At 37.8% G+C, this 27,210-nt stretch overlaps 1 protein-coding gene across 6 annotated transcripts in view; it reads left to right on the forward strand.

Annotated features, from left to right (window-relative positions):
• Positions 1–25,282, forward strand: part of tcf7 (transcription factor 7) — a 76,101-nt gene extending 50,819 nt beyond the window's left edge. For 2 of the 6 annotated variants that reach the window (XM_032575910.1, XM_032575914.1), the window contains 9 exons: positions 5,922–6,009; positions 10,899–10,988; positions 12,399–12,518; positions 13,709–13,871; positions 14,674–14,781; positions 16,106–16,153; positions 20,156–20,204; positions 20,814–20,886; positions 24,097–25,282. In XM_032575910.1, coding sequence (XP_032431801.1) covers positions 5,922–6,009; positions 10,899–10,988; positions 12,399–12,518; positions 13,709–13,871; positions 14,674–14,781; positions 16,106–16,153; positions 20,156–20,204; positions 20,814–20,886; positions 24,097–24,457 — 1,100 coding nt within the window. In that variant the 3' untranslated portion in view covers positions 24,458–25,282. The other 4 variants (XM_032575916.1, XM_032575911.1, XM_032575912.1 and 1 more) reach the window with 4 other exon arrangements.
• Positions 25,283–27,210: the final 1,928 nt, after the last annotated feature.

The following is a 27,210-nucleotide window of genomic DNA, read 5'->3' on the forward strand; positions in this document are numbered from 1 at the left end:
ATCTAGTTGTATTGATGACTGACATGACGCCGGATCCGCCCCATGCTGACCTACAGCGATCCTCCCCCAATCATTCCAGGGCATTTGTCAGTGACCCATCAGCGTCGCATGTACGTGCCCCTTATCTAGAGGAACTGACCTCCGACAGTATTGACCGTGTTTATCATAGAAAACGCTTCGGTCAGAGAGATTTTGAGGAAAATAATAGATAATCACGGTCCGAGTTGTCAGTGGGGAATGTACAATCCCGACAGCCGTCACCCAGAACGTGTAGAGGGCGGAGAGCAATTTATTAGATTTCCAAAACCAAAACAGAGTTTGGAATAACGTAAGAAATGGATCATGGATGAAACTGAAGGACGGAAACTACCTCGTTATTCAGCATGAAGGTAACCGGTAGTAAACATCCCTTTTTTATACGTGTAGATTCCAACAGCAGCGTTAAAACTTAAACTGCAGTAACTGCTGTATTGACATTTAAACAGTTTCATGCTACTGTTTATTTCTAAGCATTTTCCACAAGTCAGTTTTATTTAAGTCATTACTCACCATTTTGTACCTGCAAAATGCGTCCAACCAGATTTTCTCCCTCATCATTTTTCCTCCTTAGCTTTATCGTTTATTTCTCCGTTATTTCCCGCTAATGACCTCACAGACCTGACGTACGACTAGTTAGAGAATTTTCTTTCCCGCCGTCTTTGCCTCAGTGTTGGTTTATAAGGTTTATATGGTTGGTTTATATGTGACGAGTCAAAAAAAATGTCTCTGGTAACGTTTCGATGTCCGTTACGTCTGCCTAATAATGTTTGTTTGTCTGGATTTGCTCTACTCCCGCATGGGGGCGGAGCCGCCGTCATGTCCAGTAGAGCACTGTGTCTGTTTTTGTTTTGGATATCAACATAACAAGAGTTAGCTTTTTATGTTGATATCTAGACAGCTAAAGCCAATCCTAGCCATCGTTAGCGAGACATGCTACAGCCAATGCTAGCCATCGTTAGTGAGACATGCTAAAGCCAATGCTAGCCATTGTCAGCGAGACATGCTAAAGCCAATGCTAGCCATTGTTAGCGAGACATGCTACAGCCAATGCTAGCCATTGTCAGCGAGACATGCTAAAGCCAATCCTAGCCATTGTCAGCGAGACATGCTAAAGCCAATGCTAGCCATTGTCAGCGAGACATGCTAAAGCCAATGCTAGCCATTGTTAGCGAGACATGCTAAAGCCAATGCTAGCCATCGTTAGAGAGACATGCTAATGCCAATGCTAGCCATCGTTAGCAAGACATGCTAAAGCCAATGCTAGCCATCGTTAGCGAGACATGCTAAAGCCAATGCTACCCATCGTTAGCTAGCAGCTCTTTGGGATGTCTCGCTGTAGGAATGGCTGCAATGCGGTCGGATGCTGTTATTTCCTTTAGGTTAATTTATAGAAATCATGATACAGTTTATGTTTTGACTCTAATAAAGTTGCTGTTTCAGGTTCTGTGAAATTTTCCTCACCTCACTGCAGAGTTCACGCTGATCTCCTGTCAGGTTGCTTTTGACACCATTTGACCCAGCTGGTCCTTTCTGCAGCCAAGCATGAACACCACGCGTGATTCAAAGCACTAACATCTTCTCACTCGATCATGTAGCATCACTTTGCGCCGATGTTTGGCTATGACTGTCGGCCGGACAACAAATTAGAAAATACAGAGTGAGAAAGCAGAAGTGAAACACGTCTGCGTTTGCTGTGGAGACCTGAATGTGTTAGCAAAAGTGTGAACAACTTTAGCAGACTGCAGGTGCATTTGGGGGTATTTTCAGATTCACTCATTTCTGTAATTTGTTATGAAAATCAAAGAAAGGGCCACAGGTGACAATCCGGTTCAACTAAAAACTATACAACAGAGTCTGAAACCTCACTTTTCTCTATAAACAATCTGTTTATGAATGTGCATTAACGCAAAATGTTTCGTTTTTTGTCACTTTTATCAAGTGTCAAGGCTGCTATTGTCACTGTTGTTGGTGCTGCTTCTCCCACATACAGTTTTCCTTCCACTTAACTTTCCAAACAATATGTTCAGACACAGCACTTTGTGAACAGCTGGCTTCATTTCCAATGATTCTGTGCCTAACCGTTCTTATTGCGGGTTTCTGTAGCTTTCTGCTGGACAGCTGTGAAGTCAGCAGTTTATCCAGATTTTAAATGTGACAAATTTAATTGTTTTATCAAAATAATTAGAAATAAAAGCGTGAAAAATATATAATAGATATATTTAGTGTGAGTTTTACATTTATTGAAATTTAACTTGAATTTCAAAAAACTAGAATTTTTAAGATTTTTTTTAAACTGTTATTTTGATTAATAAATAGAAAATTTAGTAAACTTCTGAAAATGTTCATGTTGGTTATTTTCCTCTTATTTGTGTCTGATAAGAAACACTGACCAAATAAATGAGCCAAAAAAATATCAAATAGACAATACTTATGAAAATAAGATTGAAACGATTAATCATGATCAATGATCAATCGATGATCAATCGATTATTGAAATAATCGTCAACTAATTTAGTAATCGATTAACAACTAATTGGAGCATTCAGACTAAAAAATGCTGTTTACTGGGAAAAGGCAACATATTCAGGTCAATAATTAATCCCAAACTGCACAAAAAATATACATTTTGCATCTAAAATTTAAAAAAAATTGTTTGAGCTAAAACTCTTTAAGTGGCAAATTTAGCATCACTTGTTTCAGATGTACTAAAGGAATGTTATTGAATTTAAGCAATAAAATAATTAATAAAGTTTATTTGAATATTTTAATGTATTCCTCATATTGTGTGAAAAGTATTAATATGCCAATTTTTATCTGATTCAATTAATCGTTAAATATACATATAACAAGTAAGTTAAACATAAAACAGGATCCCTGTGTGTTTACCTTTACTTTTCAAATTAAAAGCAGGACTTGGATTCTTTTCACTTAAAAACAAATAAGTGAGAAGTGAAACTGCCGATTATAAATGAAAACAGATGAAAAGTATGTTTTCAGCTCTACACTGTAAAACACTTTTATTATTACTGTGAGTTTCGTTCTTTGCTCTCAGTAAAAGTAACTTTTTTCTACACTTGAGTAAGTCCCGCCTTACAGTAAGAGCGCAGCGCCGCGTTCCTCGTCTCTCCTTTATGTGACGAGTCATTTAAAGGCGCAGACGCTGCAGCGCTTTCACTCTCAGTGGTTAGAACCACCGCAGCGCATTATCGGCACTGCGATACTATTTTCAGCTCCTCTCCTTTTAACACGCACGCGTTCTGATGGCGGCCCGGTTTGACTCAAAACAGCCACCTTTGATCTGGTTCCCCAGACGCCGACGCCGAGGCCGTGAGATAGTTGCAGTTGTTTGGGTACTAGATCGCATATTTTAAAAAAAGGGGCATTCCAAAGAAAACTGCCCCATTACTGCTGCTAATTTCCCCCTGCAGGTTTCCCAACAGCAGCCGGTGACAACGAGGGACAAACATGACTTACAGAAACCGGCCTGACGTTTCCGCCGGCGAAATTCAACTTTGGGATTTCAGTTTTGATGCTGGCGAGCGAGACACTCGTTTAAAGTTTAAAGTTCATCATCTCCATATCTGGATAACTTCCAGTGATGAGGCCGAGTGTCCAACTGCTTCAACGTCGACTTACTCAAGTAAAAGTAAAACGTCCAGAAGTTACTTAAAAAGGAGCAAAACGTCTACTCAAGTCAAATTATCAATCATTTAATATTTAAAAATCATCAGACGGACCAAAATATAAATTTAAATGGAAATTTTGGTATTTTAATTCATATAAGTAACAAAAAATAACAAAATCAGACAAAATAATTTTTTTCCAAATCATTTCCTTTCCATAAAAAACTTCAGAAACTTTAACAGAAGCTGCAGGTTTGAGTCTGTTTCTGGTTTCTGGTTAAAACATGTTTGATTTTCATTCAGTGGGAAGAAAATCCAGAAATTTAACTCAAGTAAGAGCAGAAATACTTCATATTAAAATTACTCAAATAAATGTAAAAATTCAGAATAGTAAAATACTTTTTTTCAAAAAAGGTTACTCAAGCAAATGTAACTAATTACATCCAACTGTCATCACAACACTGCAAAAACACAAAATCTTACCAAGTAATTTGGTTTTAGTTTCTAAAGGCAACAAGATAAAACTATTATAAAAATAACTTTTCAACAAGAAATATGAGCTTTTTTCTCTAAATAATTCCTCAATATTGATGAAAAAGTTCTCGTTCTATTTGTAAATTATTTTAATGATAATAAGACATTTTCCCATGTGATAAGTGAATTAATATGAGCACTTTTTCGTTAATATTAAGAAATTATTAACTTAAAATAAGCTCTTATATCTTTCTGAAAAGTTACTTGTAATTTTGTTTTGTCGTATTTTGTGACATTGTAGCTTTATTACTGCATTATTTAAACTTGATATTACAATTATTCTTTCAATATTGCAACTTTATTCTTGTATAATGACAACTTTATTCACATTCTTACAACTTTATTCACATTATTACAACTTTATTCACATTATTACAACTTTATTCACATTATTACTGACTTTTTTCTTGCAATATTTCAGCTTTGCTGTGGTATTTTCTTCTTAGTGATGCTCCATTGTTGTATTTGGGTTGGTCAGAGACCAAAAAGCCGAGTTCCTGTGTCCAGACAAACTAAATTAGCGAGAAATGTTTGATAAAGTGGAGGTGAGGCCGAGCAGAGGTTAGCTTAATGTAAGGGGAAGATAATGAAGAAGATGAGAGAGGAACCAAACGAGCCGAGGTCTGTAATGAAGGAGGAGAGGTCAAAGGTAAAGGAGGGGTGAGCGTGGATGCTGGGCGATCGGGGGGATTAATGGCGGACGGATCGGAGCGGTGAGACGGGTCGGGCGGCTGACTCAGTCACATTCCTGTCATGCAGATTTATAGCAGCTCGGGGTCCTGGGACAGGCCCGGAGCCGCGGCCAAATTACAGTCATCTGCAGCATTCCTCTGCTGCAAACACAGGTTAGCAGCACGGCCGCGCTAAGTGCTAGGTGCCGCCTGTTGACAAATGACTTCCTTTGAAGGGCACAAAGACGGAGGGAGACTCTCGGAGCGAGGCGGCCTGTTTACCGAGCGAGGGCACAGAGTCGCTCAGTCTGCGTTTTCTTTTGTTGGCGCGCAGCTCTGCCATAACTACAGATGAAGGCTCGGTGTTTGTATGCATGTTTGGGTGTGTTTGTACAACGTGGGCACAGACACCGCAGCTCCCAGCGGAGGGTCCCCCCCCACATGCACCCGGACACACAGAGCGACGCATCGTGACCTTTGATTGGAAGGTCATTCATGGCAGCCACTTAAAGATGACCTGTCATGCTTAGCATCGGCCTGCGGTCTACACAAAAGATGTCCATTAGAGTTTATTGCACAAAATCATTCTTAGGGGATGAGGTTTGCTCAGTTCTGCCTATTCAGAATGAGCTGTTTTAGTAATGTTTGAAAAGCATTAGCAGAGCCTCCTGCACAACCAACCGGAATTCAGCAAATGGTTTCTGGGTGGCAAATCAGCAAATCACTTGTGTTTTCCAGCAGCCATTGTACAGAGCATACAGCTTTACAACCAGGTGACCAAACGTGCTGGAGCTCAGATTGGGTTGCTAGGTAATGGGTGGAGCTCTCCTGGGGTTGCTAGGTAACAGGCAGAACTCAGCTTTAGTTGCTAGGTAATGGGACTGGGGCTGTTTGCCAAAAAGCGGTTTGGTCGTTTTTAGAAGCAGTTGAGGTCGAAATGGAAGCATAAAACATTCAAAATGTGAATTTTTCATAACGGAGCCGGTTGAGTCGTTTACGCTGTTTTATGACGGCCTCAGGGACTCTGTGTGACGGATTTGTGTTTTTCCTCCAGGCGTTCACAGGCACCAATCCCAGGACCTCTCAGGGTACTACTCCCTTCCTCCAGGTGGCGTTGGCCAGATCACTCCCTCCATGAGCTGGTGAGCTGCACACATTGGTTTAATAACTCGTTCCATGTTTAAATAAAAATGCCAAAAAACTTTTCTCAGGTTTATTTGGCAAAAATGTGCAGATTTCCTCTGTTTTTCTGAGGTTTCTGGTAACATAAACCAGTAAACAATGGGATGAAATGAAACTTTTACAAATTTTTCTGCGGTTAGGAATGTTTTTTTAAAAAAAACAAACAGTAGACGTGGTTGCAGTGGATGACAGTCAACATCCTGACGACACTCAACATAAATGAAAACAGAAATCTCATGACGTCTTTCAGCCCAGAGGAATTAAATCGCTGAAAAGCAAATAAAGCAGCAACTCTTATTGTAAAAATGTTTATTTTCTATTTGTTTAAGGTGAAAAGATTGTAAAAGTTAACTGACTAACATGAAGAATTTACATTTTTGGGTCAAGATCAACAATCTGAAAATGTAAATTTTATCTTCTAGAACTGGTACTATTTTAAAAGTTTCCTCCATTTCCACATTGTCTGTTTATTTTCTTAGATATAAAACTAGTTTAGCCTTTAAGTTGAAGATCTATTTTATCCCTGACAAACTATTCTTCAGCTTGATCAGTATTTATTTTCACTTCCTGTTTTTATTCAAGTATCAGGTCTAAAAAAAGACCATAAAAGAAACAAATTAAATAATTTTAGACAGTTACTGTGCATGTCTATGTAGTTTTATTTCAATAAAGATAATAGTAGTGTCAGGCTTTTTAAAGGTCGCCATCGGCAAGAAAACTGCAATCGGTTTGCTTTTATCCAGAACATCTATGATAGATAAAGACACCAAGTTAGGCCAGTCATTATTTAGGTTAGGTTAGGTTAAACTTTATTAATCCCATAGGGAAATTGAGGTTGTATGTTGCTCACACATTAATTCACATCCACACGGCATTAAAATCGTACAGCTGGAGACATCCATAAAAGGTACAAGAATATAATAAATAAATAAATACATTACTACTAAAATACATTACTACTACTATTTATTTTTTCCTCTAAATGAGAATAAAAAAAATTGCAAAACAGTCCAGATTTAAAACTTGTAATTCAGACAGTAAATTTATCATAAATCATCTAACTTGTTTATTTTCTTTCTGCTGTTTTTCTTTATTTGCATTTTGTAAATGAAACCTGTTCATTTCTGCACAAGTAAATGTACAAAGACAATATATAAAATATTTTTTTGCTGATTTTGCCCAAATGAAATCTTATAATGGAGCAGAAATAGACTCAGTTTGAACCAAGTGATGGACTAGTTGGGATTTTCACCCTAATATGTGAATTTTCCATCCTTTTCTATCTGCGGTTGATTTCCAGCAAAATGGAAACTTTAAACCAAAATCTCTTTTTTTTTCTGTTGTTGCATTTTCCTGAAACTGCTCAGAAAGAAGCTGAAAACAGATACATCTGCTCCATGTTTTCTCATTTTAATGTCACGCAGCGTGATTGTGGATCTATAATGTCAGACTGCCGCAGAGTTATGGATCAACACAAATCCGTTTAGAGCAAACCTCCAGAATCCAAAATCCTCTCTGGAATAGTTTAAGTCTTACATCAAATGTCAAGAAGATTTAAGAAGAAAGTTGTTTATTCTTTTTAAATGTGTGATTACATGTGTGTTTATTGTGTTTCTGTAAGTCAATATTTGTCCCCAACATTTCTACAAGCATTTTATCTCCTTCAGAGAAAGGATGCTTCACTGTGGATTTGTCATGAGTGTTATTAGCAGATAATCTCCTTTACTCCAGATTATCTGCTTGTTTTAGGTCCTTGTAGTGTAGATCTTTTGTTGAAGGAGGAGGAGAGCTGAAATGTCATTTTTCTGTCGTGTTGACGATCAGTCTGGGACTTCAGAGAAAACCCGATCGCCTGCTGGCTTATTGCTGCTGTTCATCTCACACCATGAAGATTTGCTGTTTGTTTTCATCCTTTTTTCCAGAATGCAGCTTTATGTTTGAACAGTTTGATGGAGTATAACTGGAACTGAAAGCTAAATTTAAACTGAAATCTCTGGAAATTCAAAAAAACTGCAGGCTTGTTTGCATAAACTACCAAACATCAGCTGCAAAAGTCTTCATGCCTGTTAAATATGTTTACATTTTGTCACCTTCCAAATGTATCACTTTCAAATTTTGTGGCTATGAAAACGATAAAAATAATGGTAAAAAACAACTTACTACATACTATCATAGCACCACAAACACAGATAATGTTCTTGAAAAACTTATTTAAAAAGTGTGACTTATATCACTACGTTGCACACAGTAACTACATTTTATCATATTTTCAAACTTTTATTTATTGATCCTGTGCAACAAACAATAGGAAAGGTAGTAAAAATAATTTTAAAAACAGTTTTTTAACATCATTAACAGAAATTTATGAAAAGAACAAAACTTTTTTATCTTAATAGGAAATGTTCATGATGCTCAGCTCTACAACAAACACAAACTTCATTTTGTTTTTATGTGATAAAAATAAAAATAATTCAGACTTTTATTTTCATTCTCCTAAAATAAAATTTGATTTTAATTCAGCTGTCTGTGAAGAACTGAGAGGTTTGTTAGTGAACAAGCAGACAGATCAGGAAGGTACAAGCAGGGTCACACTGTAAAAAAAATCTTACCAGGTAGTTTTTGTTTAGAATAGAATAGAATAGAATAGAATAGAATAGAATAGAATAGAATAGAATAGAAGTACTTTATTCATCCCAGCAGGGAAATTACTTTGCAGTTACAGCATAGAGACAAGACACAATAACAACTACCACTGAGTAGTAGTTGTAGATAAAATAAAAAATATATATATATACTAAATGCTATAAATTGTAAAAATATGAAATGCTGTTAATATAAAAAGCAACTTAAGAGCAGTCCTTGCAAAGATTAAAAAAGAAAAAATGCAGATATGTATATGTAAATATATGTACAGCAAGTGTGCCACAGTGCAGTTGTGCAAAATTGTACTGATTAGTGCAGAACAATGATTTAGCTTTTATTGTACAGTGAGATGGCCTGTGGCAGGAAGGATTTCCTGTATCTGTCCCTACGACAGCGGAGCTGGAGCAGCCTATGTGAGAAGGTGCTCCGCTGTCTGTCCACTATGTGGTGGAGACGGTGCTGTTTATTGTCCGTAATAATTTAATAATCTAGTTTCTAGAACAAAATCTTAGTCCACTTGAAATAAGAAAAATCTAATTTAAAGTAATTTTTCAGCAAGATATATGAGCTTGTTTCACTCATTATCAATTGAAAACCTACCAAAATGGCCGCCCACTTTAACCATCAAGGTGGGACATCTCAGCCAAGAGGCCTCTGGTAACAAATCTGGTAGTGAAAAGCCATAATTTAAACAATTCAGTTTGAAACAAGAAGACAAATAGATGAACTTGTTATTCTGATCTTCTAAAGGCTTAAAAACTTCATGTCAGGCACAAAGATGATCTACAAAAACAGGATTTCATAGCAAAATGAGGAGAATAAATGCATCGTTTCTGCCTTCATCAATATGTAAAACAAATGCCGATTATTAGAAACCACAAAAATGCTGAGAGGAGGACAAGCAAATACAACGTGATTTACTAAACCTGAACCAGATTGCTTTATCATTTATAGAATATGAAATCAAAATAATCAAAAATAAGTGAGAAATATCCTCCAGCAATGCAGATTTTGAGCTACAGGATTACCGAATAATTCCCCGTCACTTTATTTGAGCAGACAAAAGATGTCTTCATTGGACAGATTAATTATTGCTGACATCCAATTAGTTCAAAACATCACGACTAAACTAAATATTACTTAATGAAACTGAACAGACCAGAAAACCATCATGGTGGTGGCAGAGTCATGCTGTGGGAATGCTTTTTGTTTATTCTTACTTAAACTTTTTTTTAGTTTATCAAATGAAATCCTGTTGAAATACATTAAAGTGTGACAAAATGTATGAAAGTTCAAAGGGTGCTGACCAACCGCGATTATTTCCCACATTTACTGGAATATTTTATAAACGTTTTCAGTTGACAAAGCTGCAAATCCGTGTTAAAATATTGGTTATTAAAGCCGTTTTCTGACCTGAGGAGATGAAAAGTGGAAGTGTCTGATGATGATGATGATGATGATGATGATGATGATGATGATGATGATGATGATGATGATGATGATGAGGTTTAGATAATGGATGTGGATTGAAGAAGGGATCAGTCAGCTGAAGAGGGGAAGATCTCGGGAGATTGCTGTTTTCTACATATCAAAGCCCGTCTCTCCGTCTCGGCCCTCGACCTCCCACTGTGATCACGAAGCAGCTTCTTCTACGTCACAGCTGTCAGCAGATCCACTCTGCTTTTACAGAAATACAGTATGTTTTCATTCAAGTATAAATAATAATTATAATTATATAATTATAGTCTTAATTATAGACTATAATTAAGAATTATAGACGCTGGTCACCTAATTCTGACTTGACAGAATAAGGTGCGGGACAAAAAGTTTGGACACCCCTGGCTTAGACCGTCTTGTAGCGGTGTAGTTTGTCCGCCATCCAGCAGAGGGCGCCGCTGGTCATAAACGAAGCCGGTTATACAGAAACAAAGATGGTGGTCTCACTGAACGGTACAGAGAAGTGGTCCAGAGTCCAGTTTGAAATGAAAAATGTTTTTTATGCGGTTCTGTTTGGAAATATAAACACTAGATAAACTTCTTAAGTTATCAAATTAATATCGCTCATTAATTTGCGTTATTAAGTTTCCTAGTTTCCTAAAAGCTTCTTCTGGGTGAAGAACCCGGTCAGTTTAAATGGGCTCAAACTTTAACCTGTGAAGCTAAACGCAGCACCTGCTGCCGTCTCTCCCTTGCTGTGCCGCGGCAGGCAGAGCCAGCCGGTCTACCCGGCCCTGTCCCCTTGTGGATTCAGGCAGCCCTACTCCTCCAGTCTCCCCAGCGCATCGTCCTACTCCAGGTACCGCATCCTGCCGGCCGGACCGGCCCAGGACAAACCGGCCGCGCAACAGCAGGCTCCTGTTTACAGCACATCACCAAAAACTAAACCAAGCACCTCCGAGCAGGACGGTTCCAGACATCAGAATTTCATCCGGACGGCTTCTGTCATCGGTGTGCTGTAAACGGGACGAGCCCGTCGAACCGAGCCAAGCCAAGCTAATCGCTGCTCAAACTTCATGAAAAGTTTAAAGAACCCCGCTGTTCTGCTGCTTTTAGCTCTGTGCACTGCAAAAACACAAAGTATTACCAACTATTTCTGGTCTAAGTTCTGGTGAAAATATCTTGGTATACTTGAAATAAGACTAAACTAACTTACAAGTAGCTTTACAGTTTTAATTCCTCAATGTTGAGGCAAAACTTCTAGTTCCATTGGCAGATTATTTCTTATTATAAGTGAAATAATCTGATCGAACTAGAACTTTTTCATCAATATTAAGGAATTATTTACTTAAAGCAAGTGTATCTTGCTGAAAAGTTACTTGTAAGTTAGTTTTGTCTTATTTCAAGCGTGATAAGACATTTGCACTAGAAATTGGACCCAAAATACTTAAGATTTGTGTTTTTGCAGTGTGTTTTTATTTGTGTCTGTTGCTTTACACACACATTTAACATGCTTTATGGTTAAAATTTCACACAAACCTGGTCTGATATCTTAACATAGTCATCCAGCATATGAAGATGCTTTATCTTTTGAATAGAGTTTGTTTTTAGAAATGCAAAAAAGAAATAGTTTTAAAGCTCATATAACAGCATTATAAACTGCTTTGTTCATAATACCCTTGGTGAAATATTTCTATTTCCAAACTCCATAACGACTAAAACCAACAACCCGCTCATTGCTCTCAAGCTGCTTAACGCCGTTTAGATGTTGTTTTCTCTTTCTTTGTTGTTTTAATTCAACAGCAGCTGTTTCTCTTTTACTCCAAATATTAGAGAAGAAATATATCCAGTCTAATGTTAACAGTCTAAACTGTAAAACATGTCTTCATCTTTCAGCTGCTTTCTTTTGAAAAACAATACTTGTGCGCCCTCTAGTGGTGACAAATGTTGAAACTACAATATTATATATCATGATTTAACACTATTATATTTTTGACATAAAATATAATATTTAATGATCAATAAAGCTGTTAAAAGTTGCTTTTTAATAACTTTAGACACAACAAATTCAAATTAATGTTTTTGTATGATAGAAAACCTAACTTGGACGTTAGATGATGCTTTTTCTGCTTTCAATGCTCGGCCAGAAGTGCCTCTTTGCTTCAGCGCTCTCCGTTGTCTCTGCCTGAAAGTTGATGCATCGCTCCAAAACCTCTCAGGTTTGAGTCACTTTTCACTGTGTTCCTCCGTTTTGTTCCAACCCGTCCAGGTTCCCTCACTCTTTGATGCTCGGACCGTCGGGCGTGCATCCAACAGGGATCCCCCATCCGGCTATAGTGCCCTCTTCAGGCAAGCAGGAGCATGATCAGTACGACAGAGGCATGTACATGTAAGTCACTCCGACTTCCTTCATCACAACCGTTTCATTTAATTCAATTAAATTTTATTTATTTGTTTAGCACATTAATCAATGTAACATAAATATGCAGTTGATAATAGACTCATCTTTCCTCGCTGGAGCCGCTGCGGAACCGGTACCAAAATGAAGCTTGGAGATGAAGCTATTATTAATTTAGTGCAGAGCGTCACAGCAAAGGGAAAAATATCGCTGAAAAACCGTTGAAGAATAATTCAAAACCACTCGTATTCTTCTTTTTTCTTACTCTATGTGTCGGCTACGCTACACAAAGACTTGTTGCCATAGCAACTGACTGACAATATGCAAGGAAAGGAAGGGTGTCAGGTCAGTTTGACCCAAACAGGAGCCAAGAATCCTTTTGCAAAAGCAATTCCTTAAATAGTATTTCCTCTCTTACAACAACAGCTCCACTAATGTTTCAGGATTCAACACCAAAAAACTCAAACATTTCCCACGCAAAGAACAGAACATTCATTATGTTTTCAGGCTCGATGTTTATTTTGCGATTATTAATAAGTGATCGCTGTGGTAAATTAGCCACCGCTGCTATTAGCTAAGCTAACACAATGGGCGTAGACTAGCTAATTTAAACACCTGCTGTACTGATGATGAGAGTTTGTGTTTAAGTCGCCTTTTTACATTTTTTAATGAACCGAAACACACAGAATTATGCAGCATATCTACATGTTAAAGTTGTCATAGTCAAGCTAGCATAATTGACATACTTCTCTCTCCCTTGGAATATATTTTATATTTAAACTTTCTCCTGACATATTTAGTTGTCATAGTTTTGACAATTAGTAGCAAAGCTCTATTTGTTTTATATATCAGGCGTACATTTAAGATTTAGCGCGCCATGTTGACAACATAACAGCTAAACCAATGCTAGCCATTATTAGCAAGCAGCTTTTTGCCTTCCAGCGGGATCTTGTTCGTGTGACGTTACGCTGCTACGTGTTTATAAAACTCTCAGTACACCTTGAAAAACTAACAATAAAAACATGTATACAAGAAATAACTAACAGACAGAAGCAATCTAGAAACCAGACCCTCATTAGTGATTAAGTTTCTTCTTTTTTAAAGTTTTGACTGTTTCTGATATAAATCTTAATTTTCAGTGCTGTTCATGTTTATTTTTGCGGATGTTCTCGCTCCTTTAGGAAGCCGCAGGTGGAGGTCAAGCGGGAGAAGGAGCCCAAGAAACCGGTCATCAAGAAGCCGCTGAACGCCTTCATGCTCTACATGAAGGAAATGAGGGCAAAGGTCATCGCCGAGTGCACGTTAAAGGAGAGCGCCGCTATCAATCAGATTCTGGGACGAAGGGTGAGTGACACAAGCATGAACTCATCATTTAGTTATATCTGCTAGAACATTTGTAACCTCTGACCCCCTTTACAGACCCACAGAAATGCTACAAAATATGTAGAAAATAAAATCAACTTTTAGAATGTTTTTATTAACTATTTCACTATTATTACATTCATTTGGCATAAATGCTGCATCGGACCATCTGATTGTCATTGGCCATGAGTTTTGTTGCCTGAAAATGTAATTATTAGATAATATATTATGGCAATTACCAAATAATACAAATTTTTAACACAATCTTCTCTTTTAATAATAAGAAAATATGTGATATTTTATATTAATATGAATAAAATGTTATTTTATTTTCGGAGTCGGTGCTTTTGGATTATTTTCTTGTCAGAAACTTTTCCGTTTGTTGCTAGCTATGCTAGCTTGAGGAGCAAAGAAGCCAATCAGAAAATGAGAAATGAATTATTAACTCATATTTTATTTTAAAAATAATCGACAAGAAATTATTAAAAAGTTAAGATAAAAAATTATGGGATTCAATTTTTGTTATCTTTGCATGTTTTTTCCTCGTCTTCTCTCCAACTTTCTGAGGCCCCACAGCGCCCCCTGGCGGCCCCACTGCTATACAAAAAGTATATTGTTACTTATGAACATGCATTTGTTTTTGGTTTTTTTCATTAATATTCTAACAGTCATTGCAAATGTTTTTCTTTTTTGGAGAAACGGGTTGAAAGTTGTTAATTTTTTAAATGGATCAGTTGTCGTTCTGTTTTGGATCAATAAATAATTCTGACCTATTTGTTCCCAGTGGCACGCTCTGACCCGGGAGGAGCAGGCCAAATATTACGAGTTGGCCCGGAAAGAGAGACAGCTCCACATGCAGCTCTACCCGACCTGGTCTGCTAGAGACAACTACGTAAGTTATTTTGCTCTGTTCCTGCCCCTCCCCAACCTGTTTCCATCTAACTCTCTGGCTCAGAGTGAACGTATTCAAACCAAGGAGCTGATTAAGAAAAACATAAACAGGAAAGTGTTGCAGCCCCTCCTTTCTGTTGTGCAGAAATGAGGAATTTTGTGTCTGGGTTTGCGGTCGGAGAAATAGACGTCAACACGTTGCCGTGGTTACATCAACAGGGGAGTAAACAACAATTAAAGTCAGAAATCACTGTGAATACTTTTATTTTTACTGTACTTTTAATTCACTAATACATATTAGTTTATATTTATCAGTTTAATTTAGTGGTAGTTGTCTTGTACGGCAAGCTGTTACGACACTTATTTGACGACTCTGGTCTGAAATGTGATGAATGTTCGGCAGGTAAAAGGTTCTTACAGTTGACTGTTTTCCTAATCTGGATTAACAGGATTAAAACAAAACTAACTATTGGAAAATGTTGGAGTCAAACCTAAAAACGTGAATTTCTGAAACATATTAACTTGATTTTATATTTGTTTATATTTAAATTATCTATTTTATCTGTGGGTTTTTTCATCACACCTGTTTTTAATATTTCTTCAGCTGATTGATTGTTTTGGTTTTTATTCTGAGCTGCAGATGATTTCAGTCTCATTCAAAAGATGTAGAAAATGGATATTTTTGCTATTTTTAGGCATTTTAAGAACTTTTTTTTTTAACTGGTTCTTAATTTTAGTTTGTTTTGGTTTAAATGTCAACCAAAGCATAAAACTGTCATCAAATGAGTCTCCTTATTCAAGTTTGCATATTTGTTATGCTTCAATAATCAGAATCTTTTACAAACTGGAGCAAAATTTAAAATTTCACTCAAATTTTATAGAAACTTTTTTTTTTCAAACTGAAATAATTTTATAAAAAGCCATCAGCGAAACGTTTGTTCTTCAAATTTTATTTTCAGTTTGATTCTCAATTAATTTTCTGTTGCCTATCAACTTTATTTAAATTGAATCTTTTTGCTATTTTACACTTTAATAAGTAGATCACACCAGATGTTTGTAAAATTAAAGTATGAGTTTTTACTGACGAAGCCCAAATCATTCCATAAACAGAAAGAGGGTGAAAGCGCTCCATGTTCAGCTCAATGTCTGATATGATTCTCTGAATTTTATTGACGCCTCTGGCTGTAAACCCACAGTGAAACGTTGTAAAGATGGCCGGTGTGTGGTGCATGCTGGTTTCTTTGAAAGTTCAATGTTTTGGGGTTTTGCTGAATCTGGGCTGCTGTGTGCCTCTGACTTCTCAGTTTGCTGTTGAACTCTTGCAGGAGGCGGGCCTTAGCGGGGTCGCAGGGGAAAAGAGTAAAGCTGATTGGGTAGGGACTCGTCTAATGGTGGATTTATACCTCTGTGGTGTGGGGTAAAAAATAAAAACATCAAAATAAAGTGTTTGAGAAGCTGCATGAAAGCGGGAGGGGGCTGTGGGTATTTCTGTGCAAAGTTTGCATGCACCCTCCTGAGAGATCGCTCACGTTTGAAGCATGTAAACGAGGACAGGCCCTCCGGTCGGTAAGATGTGGATGCATTTCAAATCTCTTTATCTACTAAAACTCTCCATCACACAGAGGTATAAATCAGCCGTCTCTTTCCAACTAACAGAGAGCAGGGCTGCATGGCTGGCCTCGCTGCATCCGTTTATTTATCATTTCAAACACTACAACAGCTTCATTTGGTTATTAATTACTTTATTATCCGTCCTTCTGTTTTGCTTTGTTTGAGAAAAAAACACATTTTGACATATTTCTGCTGCACTTTGGCCAATTTCTTCACGTCATATTCCAAAGAGTCAGACTTTCTTGCAATATTTTAATGTAATCTTAACTTTTAGTCTTGAATGCATCATTTCTCTGCACCTGAAAATAAATGTCTTTATAGGAGATGAGCAGCATCTGAAAGTCATATTGTTAAGAAATAAGGAAGAAAATGTTCTCTTCTTCACTGAGTTGAACTGGAAAATAGTTTCTGATCCCAAAGATTCAGTGTAGAAATGATCCTGCTTGGTTTTCTGTTACGTGTAACATTTATTTTTATTGCTTTGTTTCTGCAGATCAAAAGCATTTCATAATAAAATAAAATTTTAATAATCTAAAACAATCCCTCCACCCTAAGTAGTTCCACCAAAAAGCATAAAATAAATCAGGAAATGTTTGTCAATCCAAAGAAAATCCAGCCTGAAGGAGTTTGGAGAACGATCAGCGTAAAGGGAATCTATAATGGCAAAAAAAAGAATAATTCTTTTTGCACATTTATATTCTTCCAGTTTGGTTTCTACCGCTTCTACAAAACAACCAAGCACTTAAAAAAATACAAAAAACACCCGTTAGCAAGAAGTCCATGTTTTTTTTGGTGTGTAGAAAACGAGCCGTTTCAGAAGCCTCCCGAATAATGTTACAAATCAGCAGGCTGTACGCTGTTGCCTAGCAACCCCAGAAGAGTTCCGCACCGTACCTAGCAACCTAAGCTGAGCTCCAGCACGTTTGGTCAGCTGGTTTTCCTGCTGTATGCCCTGTACAATGGCTGCTGGAAAAGACAAGAGTTTTGTTGTTGACTACCCAGAAACCACTTGTTGTGCAGGAGGCTCCACTAATTCTTTTCAAAGATGTACAGTTGCATAGCAGCGTATCTGTTTGCAGCCATTTTCACGTGCGAGTGTAAACGTTGAATTGGGGGCGTGGCCAGCAGCAGCTTGACTGACATCTCATTATCTAACAAGCTTAAAGTGTCGCCGTTAAAACATTGTGAGAAAGTCTGTCTGAATGAAACGAAGGGGGCGCAGCTGACAAGAAAATCCCTTTTCCCACCAAAACAAACAAATCATTTAATGTGAAAATCCTCTGTGTGTGTGTGTGTGTGTGTGTGTGTGTGTGTGTGTTTACTGTCTGTTGCTGCAGCATAACTCAATATGTTTGGAGAAACCCCCGTCTGCGAGCAGAACAGGAAGAGAAGCTCCACACGCGTAGAGGGTTTCTCCTGCAGAACATGCTAGAAACCTCCACACACACATATACACACACACACACACACACCCACACGCCTCTACACACACACACACACAGCAGGAGCTCCATTTGCAGGATGACTTGTTGTAAACCACACAGACGGCGCAGAGCGAGGCGGCGCGGCGCAGCGTAGGCGGTAGATTCCTCTCCCCACATCCTTCATCTCAGCCTCGGTTCATCAGCAGCAGAAGAGCTCTCATGTTTACCTCAACACACACTAACACTCGAGAAACAGCCAAAGAAATGTCAAGTTTGTCTTTTCTGAGTGATCTGAAATGAAAAAAGGATTTTATAGGAGACGTCTGCTCTTTTTAACACTGGTGGAAACTGAAGGTTGTGCATGAATCTCGGTTCTAGTGACTGAAGCAGTAGAAGCTTTTGTTTCTCTTTCTTGCTTTAGTTTCTGGTTGCTGGTTGTAGCTTTTAACTTTTCATGTTTGAGTTTTTTGTTTGCATTTCAACATGGAGCAACACTTCAGAAAGTTTCTTTTTTTTAATACACTATAAACTGCCTTGCAAACGTACTAATACTCCTACCGAAAACCAACTTTAGTGTTTTATATTTGGATTTTACGTAACGGACCAACACAGAATGGAAGTGAAAGGAAAACCATGAATTTATTTTACACCTTATCAGTGGCTATAGTCCATCTGTTCATGGTGACGGTCTGAACTCTGCAGTCATCACACCGTCAGGGAAAATGGTGGCGGCAGCATCATGATGTGCAGGAGTCTAATAGTTTAAACTATTTCATTTAGCCAGAGCCATAATGAAATACATAGCTAAAAAAAACATTTTTTAAAGGTGTTTTGCTCACAACAAATTATGATTATTATGAAATTACTTTTCTTTTGCTTTGTGTTGGTCTTTCACATTAAATCCCACAAAAAAACATTGAAGTTTGTGGTTGGACAGAATCTAAATTTTGGGGGGTTTCTGTGGTTGTTCTCATCATGTTTTAAATCTGATACCCGAGTTAAGTTTCCCATCCCACTTTATTTCAATTCTCTGCAAAAACACAAAATCTTACCAAGTATTTTTGGTCTAATTTCTAGTGCAGATATCTTTGTACACTTGAAAAAAGACAAAACTAACTTACAAGGAACTTTTTAGCAAGACATACGAGTTTAAATCAGTAATTCCTCATTATTGATGAAAAAGTTCTAGTTTAAATGGCAAATTATTGAACTAATAACATAACATTTTCCCTTCTTATAAGTGAAATAATCTGCCAATGGAACTAGAACTGGGTTGCTAGGTAACGGGCGGGGCTAGGCTGGGTTGCTAGGTAACGGGCGGGGCTAGGCTGGGGTTGCTAGGTAACAGCGCAGTTCTCTTTGTGAAACAATCTGCCAATGGAAGTTTTTCACCAACATGAAGGAATTATTGATTTAAATAAACTGATGTTTCTTACTGAATGCTTGTTTGTTGGCTAGTTTTGCCAAGTGCAGGAAGAAATCTGCACTAGAAATTAGACCAAAGTTACTTGGTAAAATTTTGTGTTTTTGCACTTAAGCTGAAAGTGAGTCAAACATCCAGTCGGCTGATTTTTTTTAATTTTAGGTAATAAATGTTTCATGCGTTTTGTTTGTGACCACTGTGGGATTCTGTAAACTTTTGATGACCTTTATACTTTCATTACTTCAAAATTATGATTTTCCAGATAAAAACAATCAACATTTTTATCGTTTAAATTGAGTTATTTCAGATTATATTGACCTGCATTTAAAAAGAAATTATATCTTTAAAATCTCAACAGCAAAAACAAAGATTTCAAACTGTTTCATTAACTTTGAAGGGAGCATTTATTTAAATGGTTCATTGGATATTAATACTTTTGCAAGGTTATATATACTGAAAATATTTGATCATGCACAGTGGAATCAGACTGTACACTGCAAAAACACAACATTTTACCAAGTAGTTCTGTTTCTAATTCAAATATCTTCGGACACTTGAAATGAGACAAAACTAACTTATGAATAACTTTTCAGCAAGATATAAGATATAAGAGTTAGATTATTTCACTTCACTTTATAGACATAAAAAATGTCTTGTTATAAATTAAATAATCTGCCAGCAGAACTTTTTCATCAACATTAGGGAATTATTGACATAAAACAAACTCATATTTTGCTGAAAAGTTATTTGTTAGTTAGTTTTGTCTTATTTCAAGTGAACTAAGATGTTTGTTCTAGAAACTAAACCAACGTTACTCAGTAACCCTTTGTGTTTTTGCAGTGCATGTTGTTATTACTGTGTGTCTAAAAATAAACTAAATTAACTTGATAAATCTTTTGTTTGTGTTTTTCCCACAGGGCAAGAAGAAAAGGAGAAAACGGGAGAAGCAGCAGGACTCCAACACAGGTAAACATCTCTGCATAAACGCTGCTGGCAGAATGAGCAGAAACTTTGTGCTGCGTTGGTGCTGCAGCTCACTGTTTGAGGCAGGAAGTGTCTCTAACGTCAAACCACCAACCCACTCTGCTTTCCATGCAACCTGAATTAGAAAAGTGTAAATCCAGGAGTTTGGACGTTTCCCATGAATCCAGGCTCTGAATGAAAAAGCATTTCTGTTTGCTGCTCTCTGCAGAACATGAAGGTTTTTGTTTGCTGCTCTCTGCAGAACATGAAGGTTTTTGTTTGCTGCTCTTTGCAGAACATGAAGGTTTTTGTTTGCTGCTCTTTGCAGAACATGAAGGTTTTTCTGTCTTGTTTTTTTTTTTTTTTTTTGCACGGCTGCTTTCCTCAGAGAGTTTAATCTGAGCGACATTAACTGCATCTGTGCTGTTTGTCACTGTCGCGTTGTGCTACTAACAGTTTTGGCTCTTTTCTCTTCTGTATCTCTCCTCTCGCTGTTTTTTGTTTTTCCTGTGACCCTCTAACTTTCCCCTCTTCCTTCACTCCTTTCTGTTTGTTACATCTATTTTTTGCTTTTCCTCCTGTTCTCCTGCATGCTGTGCATTGTGCGCTCAGACCCGGGCTCTCCTAAGAAATGCCGGGCTCGCTTCGGCCTCAACCAACAAACGGACTGGTGCGGTCCCTGCAGGTGTGTAACCGACATTCCTCCACCTCCACCTCCACTCCTCACCATCACTTCAGTCTGATTCAGCCTTTCTGAGGAGACAGAGCGGCCATGGAGGCGGTCATCACTTCACTCTGATCAGCCGCTACAGTTTCACCTCCAGATTTACTCATCCGTATCGTTTCTCCTGTTTTTCATAGGAACTGATTTCCTTAATTCTGAGAGTTCGGTGATCGGCCGATACTTCCATGTGAAGCCGATATTTTCTACCTCAGCAAAGGTCTAAAGTCATCGTCGGACCTCTTCTGCTCCGCAGTGAGCGGTTAGACTGACAGACCGGCTCTTGTTACCAACTCAGAGACTTTCTTGCTACATTTAGCAAAATTTCAGACCAAAAAATATCAGTATTGGCCAATATCTGTATCAGCAGTAATCGTTTTTGATTTTTATCACATTACAGCTGCAACATTTAACGTGTTTGTTATGGATTTTTCTGTGATAATATTTATGAAGTGGAAAAAAAAAAAAAGTTTTAAACTTTCATTTCTCTGTTTGGGATAAAAACTGTTCCCAACGGTTTTCCCGACTCAGGGAAGGTTATCGATGCACCGATTGCAGTTTTTTTGTCTGAAATGTTTTTAGATATAGCAAGAGTTGCTGAATATTGTTACCTGTAAACGTTTGGACCGGAGCCGCTGGGCCGGTCTGTCAGTCAAACTCGGGACCGGCTGGGTGTGAATATTTCTCCCAGGCCCAAAAACAACAAAAGAAACTTTCTTCATGATCAGCTCTGTCTCTCGGGGATCGCTCACTTTCTGAGCTCTGCATGTCGTCTGTCACTAACCTGCTGATCCAAACCCAAACACACCGGGTCTGACCTGAGACTAGAAGAATTCAGCTTTAAATCACTGAGGAAATAAAACACAATCTAAAAGATTTTCATTTTGAATTTAACTTCTTTCATTTCTGTTGCTTTATCTACAAAACTACAGAAACTGTTTTTTCAAAACTGCATAAACATAAAAACGTTTCTGCTGGTTTTCATTAGCCAGTTTCTGTCTGGACATTTATTGTTTGTGCATTTAATGCATAAAAGTGAGATTGTGTGCTGCAGGTAAAAAAAACGTTTCCTTATTATTGGTTCATAAAATTATTTTGCCAGAAACCGGAGCTAATAATCACCGATAATTAGATCGTCTGTCTTTCAACCTGGAAACATTTTCTTTTGCCTGATTTTATTTTTGTTACTTATATGAATTATTGTCATTTTGATCTTTAAAATACCAAAATTTCTACTTAACTTTAGATTTTGGTCCGTCTGATGATGTCATCTTTAAATTTTAAATGATTGATCATTTGATCAGCAGCTTGAGTTTTTACCAAATACTTTTTACTTTTGCTTTAGTAAAAATGTCCTACTTGAGTTCAGTTTTGGATATTCTGCCTCCTCTGCTTGGAATAAATGCTAGTTTTATGATTTTTGTTGCGGATGTTTCCGTGGATATTTCACCTCCTTTAGTTTTCTGGAGGTTGAGCCACTAGAGGGCAGCAGCTCCCACCCACCCGGCCGTTTCTCTGTGCGTCAGGATCTGTAACAACGGCGGAGCTGCAGGGGGTCGACCGCGGTCCACGGCTAGTCTGCAGGAGCCGGGAATCTAACATGAAACACTCGCTCCGCCGTCTTCCCCGCTGTTGCGTCATGGAAACCTGAGTGTGTGTTTCTGATTGAGAGAACAAAGGGGGCTGAATGTGGTTTTAAGCCTTATCACCACAGCTTCACACACACACACATACACTCCCTGCAGCGCTGCATCTTCTCATGCCCATCTGCTTTCTACTTTCTCCATCCCTGCGATGTGGTGACGAGCGTCTTTTGATGGTGAACTCTGACATTTAGAATCACTTTCTACTGCAGAGTTCCTCCTCTGAGTCTAAATATGGCGCAGCGCCTCAGTTTGCGGTTGAACCTGGTGACTCATTTCATGTTCTGGTGATGATCTTGGGATCCTGTTAGCTGCTTTGATGGTATGGAGGTCTGCTTTAAACGTAACATCTCACAGAGCGCAGCAGGAAAACACGATCTGATCGTCTTACAACAGCCGCGTCCAAACCTTCAGACGACGTCGCTTCGTTCAAAGAGACGCTGCGCCGGCTCATCAGACAGACGATTTCCTCAACTAAAACTAAAAAATTTACCTTTTATTGAAATCATCGTCGAACAGCTCAGTAAATTATTGTACACTGCAAAAAAACACAAAATCTTACCAAGTATTTTGTCTTAGTTTCTAGTTAAAATATTTTAGTGAACTTGAAATAAGAAAAACTAACTTAAAACAAACGTTTCAGTGAAACATATGAGCTTGTTTTAAGTCAATAATTCCTTAATATTGATGATTTAGATCCATTTGCAGATCAGTTAAACAATCTGCCAACTTTTTCATCCAATAATTTTAAGGAATTATTGATTTAAAACAAGCTCATATATTTCACTCAAAGGTTTTAAAGTTAGTTTTTAATCTTATTTCAAATGTTCTAAGAAATTTACACAAGAAATTAAACCAAAATATTTGGTAATATTTTGTGTTTTTCTGCTGAACATTTAACTGAAACTGAAAAACATTTTAAAATCCAAAAATAAACAAAACAGCAGAAATAACAAATGAAATGAATTATGAAGTCAAAATTATCCTTAAAAAAAACAAATCGCCAGACTGAAAACTTTATCATCCTGAAAGACGATAAATCATGAAAATTATTGAGCTTTTTTACATTTATCATGTGACTTATTGATTTATTTGATGCCGCATTAAGTAATATCACCACAATATGTTATAAAGTAATAACATTGTGCATTATAATGTAATAAAACCGCATTATTTAATAAAATCATTTTTTTCTTGAATGCAAAGGTTAAGACCAAAGAGTCTGAACAGGAAACTAAAGACCAAAAGTTTTAATTTACAGGATTTACTACATTAGAATGTAATTATTAGGATGAACACCAGCAGTTTGTGATCATTTATTACACATTATTGTAAATCATTTATCGTGTGATTCATTGATTTATTGCCCGTTTTGCTCTCTGATAAATGTCTCATGTCAGTTTTGAAGCAGAAATTCATTTTGTCTCCATGCCGTCTTGTGTTCATTGATCACTGTGATTCTGCGCCTCCACTGAACGCTGCTGACGTCTCCACACTTTATTCACAGATAACTCTCTCTGACTGTTCCTAGGAGGAAAAAGAAGTGCATTCGCTACCTTCAAGGAGGAGGCTGCCCCAGCCCATCTTCTTCAGATCTAAGTGCTATAGACTCGCCCCCGTCCCCGTGTCCCGCGCGCCTCCGCCTCTACCGGCAGGCGCCCCCGTCCCCGCGCGGCTCCCCGCCGCCCTCCCCCTCCACGCGCCGCTCCTCACACACGCGCTCGCACCCTCGCTTCCCGTCGGAGCAGTCCGCCGGCAAGCGGGCCGACCTCTGCCACCTCGTCCCGACCGCGACCCTGGAACTGTCGGCCAAGCAGACGCTGTGCTCCTCGGCGCTGTCCGCCGCCAAGGTGGCGGGACTTTCTCTCAAAGTGCTAACAGAGACTCACTGATCGCCGCGGCCCTCCCGCCTCGCTACTCTCCTCCTCGGCTCCCCCAAAGGAAGGAAGATCCTCCTGGTCGCCTCCCTTCACCTTTCATCCTCCAGTCGTGATTTTCCAAAAGTTTCCGTTTCCACCGTAGCGACATGAGAACAACACGGCTAAAGCTGTTCACCTTGTGCTTAACGCTTCAGAGGCCTGTCACAATTACTAATAAATCCACAGCTCTCATGTGACGTCACTTCCTGGAACTTCATAGCTGACAGCCATCTTGGTAGGCAGTTGCTATGACAACAACAAACAAGCCACAAGCTTAGAATTAGCTCTCGCCTTGTTGCGACAAGGCGTCAGCTAAGCTACATTAGCTTAGCTAACGTAGCTTTTATCGGCTAAGACGGACATGTAGCCTACGTACATGTACTCACTCTGCCAGTCACCAGAACCTTGTTCTTCACCTGAAGAGTTCTTACGTCCTTTATAAATCCGTTTAAACATCGACTGTCTGAAGCTCCTCCATGCTGAAACACTTCCTGTTCACTAATTAGTGAATTCTGTCACAGCGGATCGGAAGCAGCTTCTCCACATCGTCTGACGTGTTTCCATCCCATCAGCTACATTTTGTTCACATTTTTTTCTTGCATGTCGGTCAGGAGTGTCTATAAACTTTCATTTTGTTAATTTCGAAGCCAGGTGCTTGCCTACCAAGATGGCGGCGATCACTTCCAGGTCAGACTTGTGGAACGATAAATTGTCCCAGAAGTTATTGCAATAAATGATGATATTCTTGTTTTGAGACCATTAACAACCTAAACAACGGTAATGGCATAATAATAATAATAAGAAGAAGAAGAAGAAGAAGAAGAATAACAATGCTAGAACAGATTGTCAAAGATCAATAAACTTTCAATTCTAATGAACTGGAACTGGAAGACATTTTAAATATCTAAAATAAATAAACCAAACAAGAGAAACAAATAAAATGAATCATGAAGTCACTGTAAACAAAAGCATCAGACTGAAAACTTAACATCCAGTTTTGGTAGGAAAATGATAAATTATGCAAATGGAGATTATTGAGTTCATTTTAATGTGATTTATTGATTATTGTGACCAGCCTGCTGACAGGTGCAAATGATTATTGATTATATGATAAATTATTATGATATGTTAAATTATTTTTCAGACTCAAGTTTTCTTCCAGGACTGAACTTCATTTTTTCAACATTCAAGAGAATCAGAGCAAATGTGTGTAAAATGGAAACAGCACATCTGAACTATTTGTTTGTATTTTTTATTGATCCGTCACATACACTCCTGTTAAAATATATTGATTTATAATGTGGCAAAAGGTGGAAAAGACTTTTTCATAATCTTCTTGTTTTGGCTCAAACCGTTTGAGTTCTGGTCGGTTTTTGTTTCAGGACGGTTCCTCCTCAGAGTTGGTGCTCTCTTTGTAACCTTAAGATGAATTATTCATGTTTTTCATCTCATTATCTCTTCTGGACCCGTCTGACCAGCAGGACCTCTGATTCCTGGGAAAAGTATTCCTATCTTTTATGTTTGTATTTCCAGAGGAGGTAAACTCCCAAGCCACTTCTTTTAGCACTTTTAGGCTTCTATTCTCCAGCTTCACTGTTACATTTTTACATTTTGTTTTTTACTTTTTTTGTGTATGAATCTCGTGTCATTTTTAAGGTCATATGTTTCTTTAAGATTTGTTTTTTCTTTCTCTGCAGCTCCGCAAACTAATCTGTGACCGATGGGTACTATTATATTGCATTGTCTTGTAAAGTTTTATATTATAATAAATAACTTTTGTATGTTTTTATGGAACAAAAGGGTAAATTCTTTTTGAAAAAAATATTAGTTTCCACTTTTTTCTAAAAGCAATATGTTTTTTGTCTTTTTGTGCAAAATTTTACCCTTTTTTGTGGTCCAGTATTACTGCAGAAGCCTTCAAACTATATTTTGTTGTCAGTCTGCATGTTCCAACTGTAATGTTACATTTCGAGACAGGTTTTCATTTCACCGTTTTCTCGCAGCTTCTGACTGCAGTTAAGTGTAGGCTGAGCTTTTGCACCACTCTTCTCCAGCAGGTGGCGCTGTTGTGGTAAAAGAAAAGTGGTTGTTAAAAGGTGTAAACGTTCAGACTGCAGGCAGAAACAACTGGAAGATGCCTTTGTACTTTCATGCTTTGAACCCCTCTGATGTATGGTTTTTGTTTGATGTTATTAAAAGTGTTTTTTTTTATGTTTAAGGCTGCAGGCTTATTTTTTTTCAATGGGGATAGTTGTAAATCAAGAAATATTGCATTTATTTTTTTCGCAAACTAAAATTTCTCATTTTTAAACACCAAAAGAAGTGAGCTTCGACACTGGATGGATGGATTCCTAAAAAGGTAAGTAAGGCTTTGTACGCAGCCTGGCTTTAGAGTAAATCACTACTGAAAACTACAAGTTATTTAATAGAAACAAAACTAACAGTCTGAGCTTAACTTTAAATATGAACTACTGTACTACCACAGAAACAGTATAATGGATAAATTCTTATCCAATTGTACTCTTGTGTTTAGAACAAAATTATGTCCTAATCAGCCCAATGTAAAAGAATTATCACAATATCTGATATTCCTGTTGTACATTTACATCTTAAACTACCAGATTGTTTTATTTTAGTAATTCAATTGAAAAAGTGAAATTTCTATATAGTAATCACTGTTACAGCTGAAAAATAAATGTAAATATATAAAAGCTTCACTTATGAGC

Source organism: Xiphophorus hellerii, chromosome 11 (assembly GCF_003331165.1).
Source record: "Xiphophorus hellerii strain 12219 chromosome 11, Xiphophorus_hellerii-4.1, whole genome shotgun sequence".
NCBI classification, from domain to species: domain Eukaryota; kingdom Metazoa; phylum Chordata; class Actinopteri; order Cyprinodontiformes; family Poeciliidae; genus Xiphophorus; species Xiphophorus hellerii.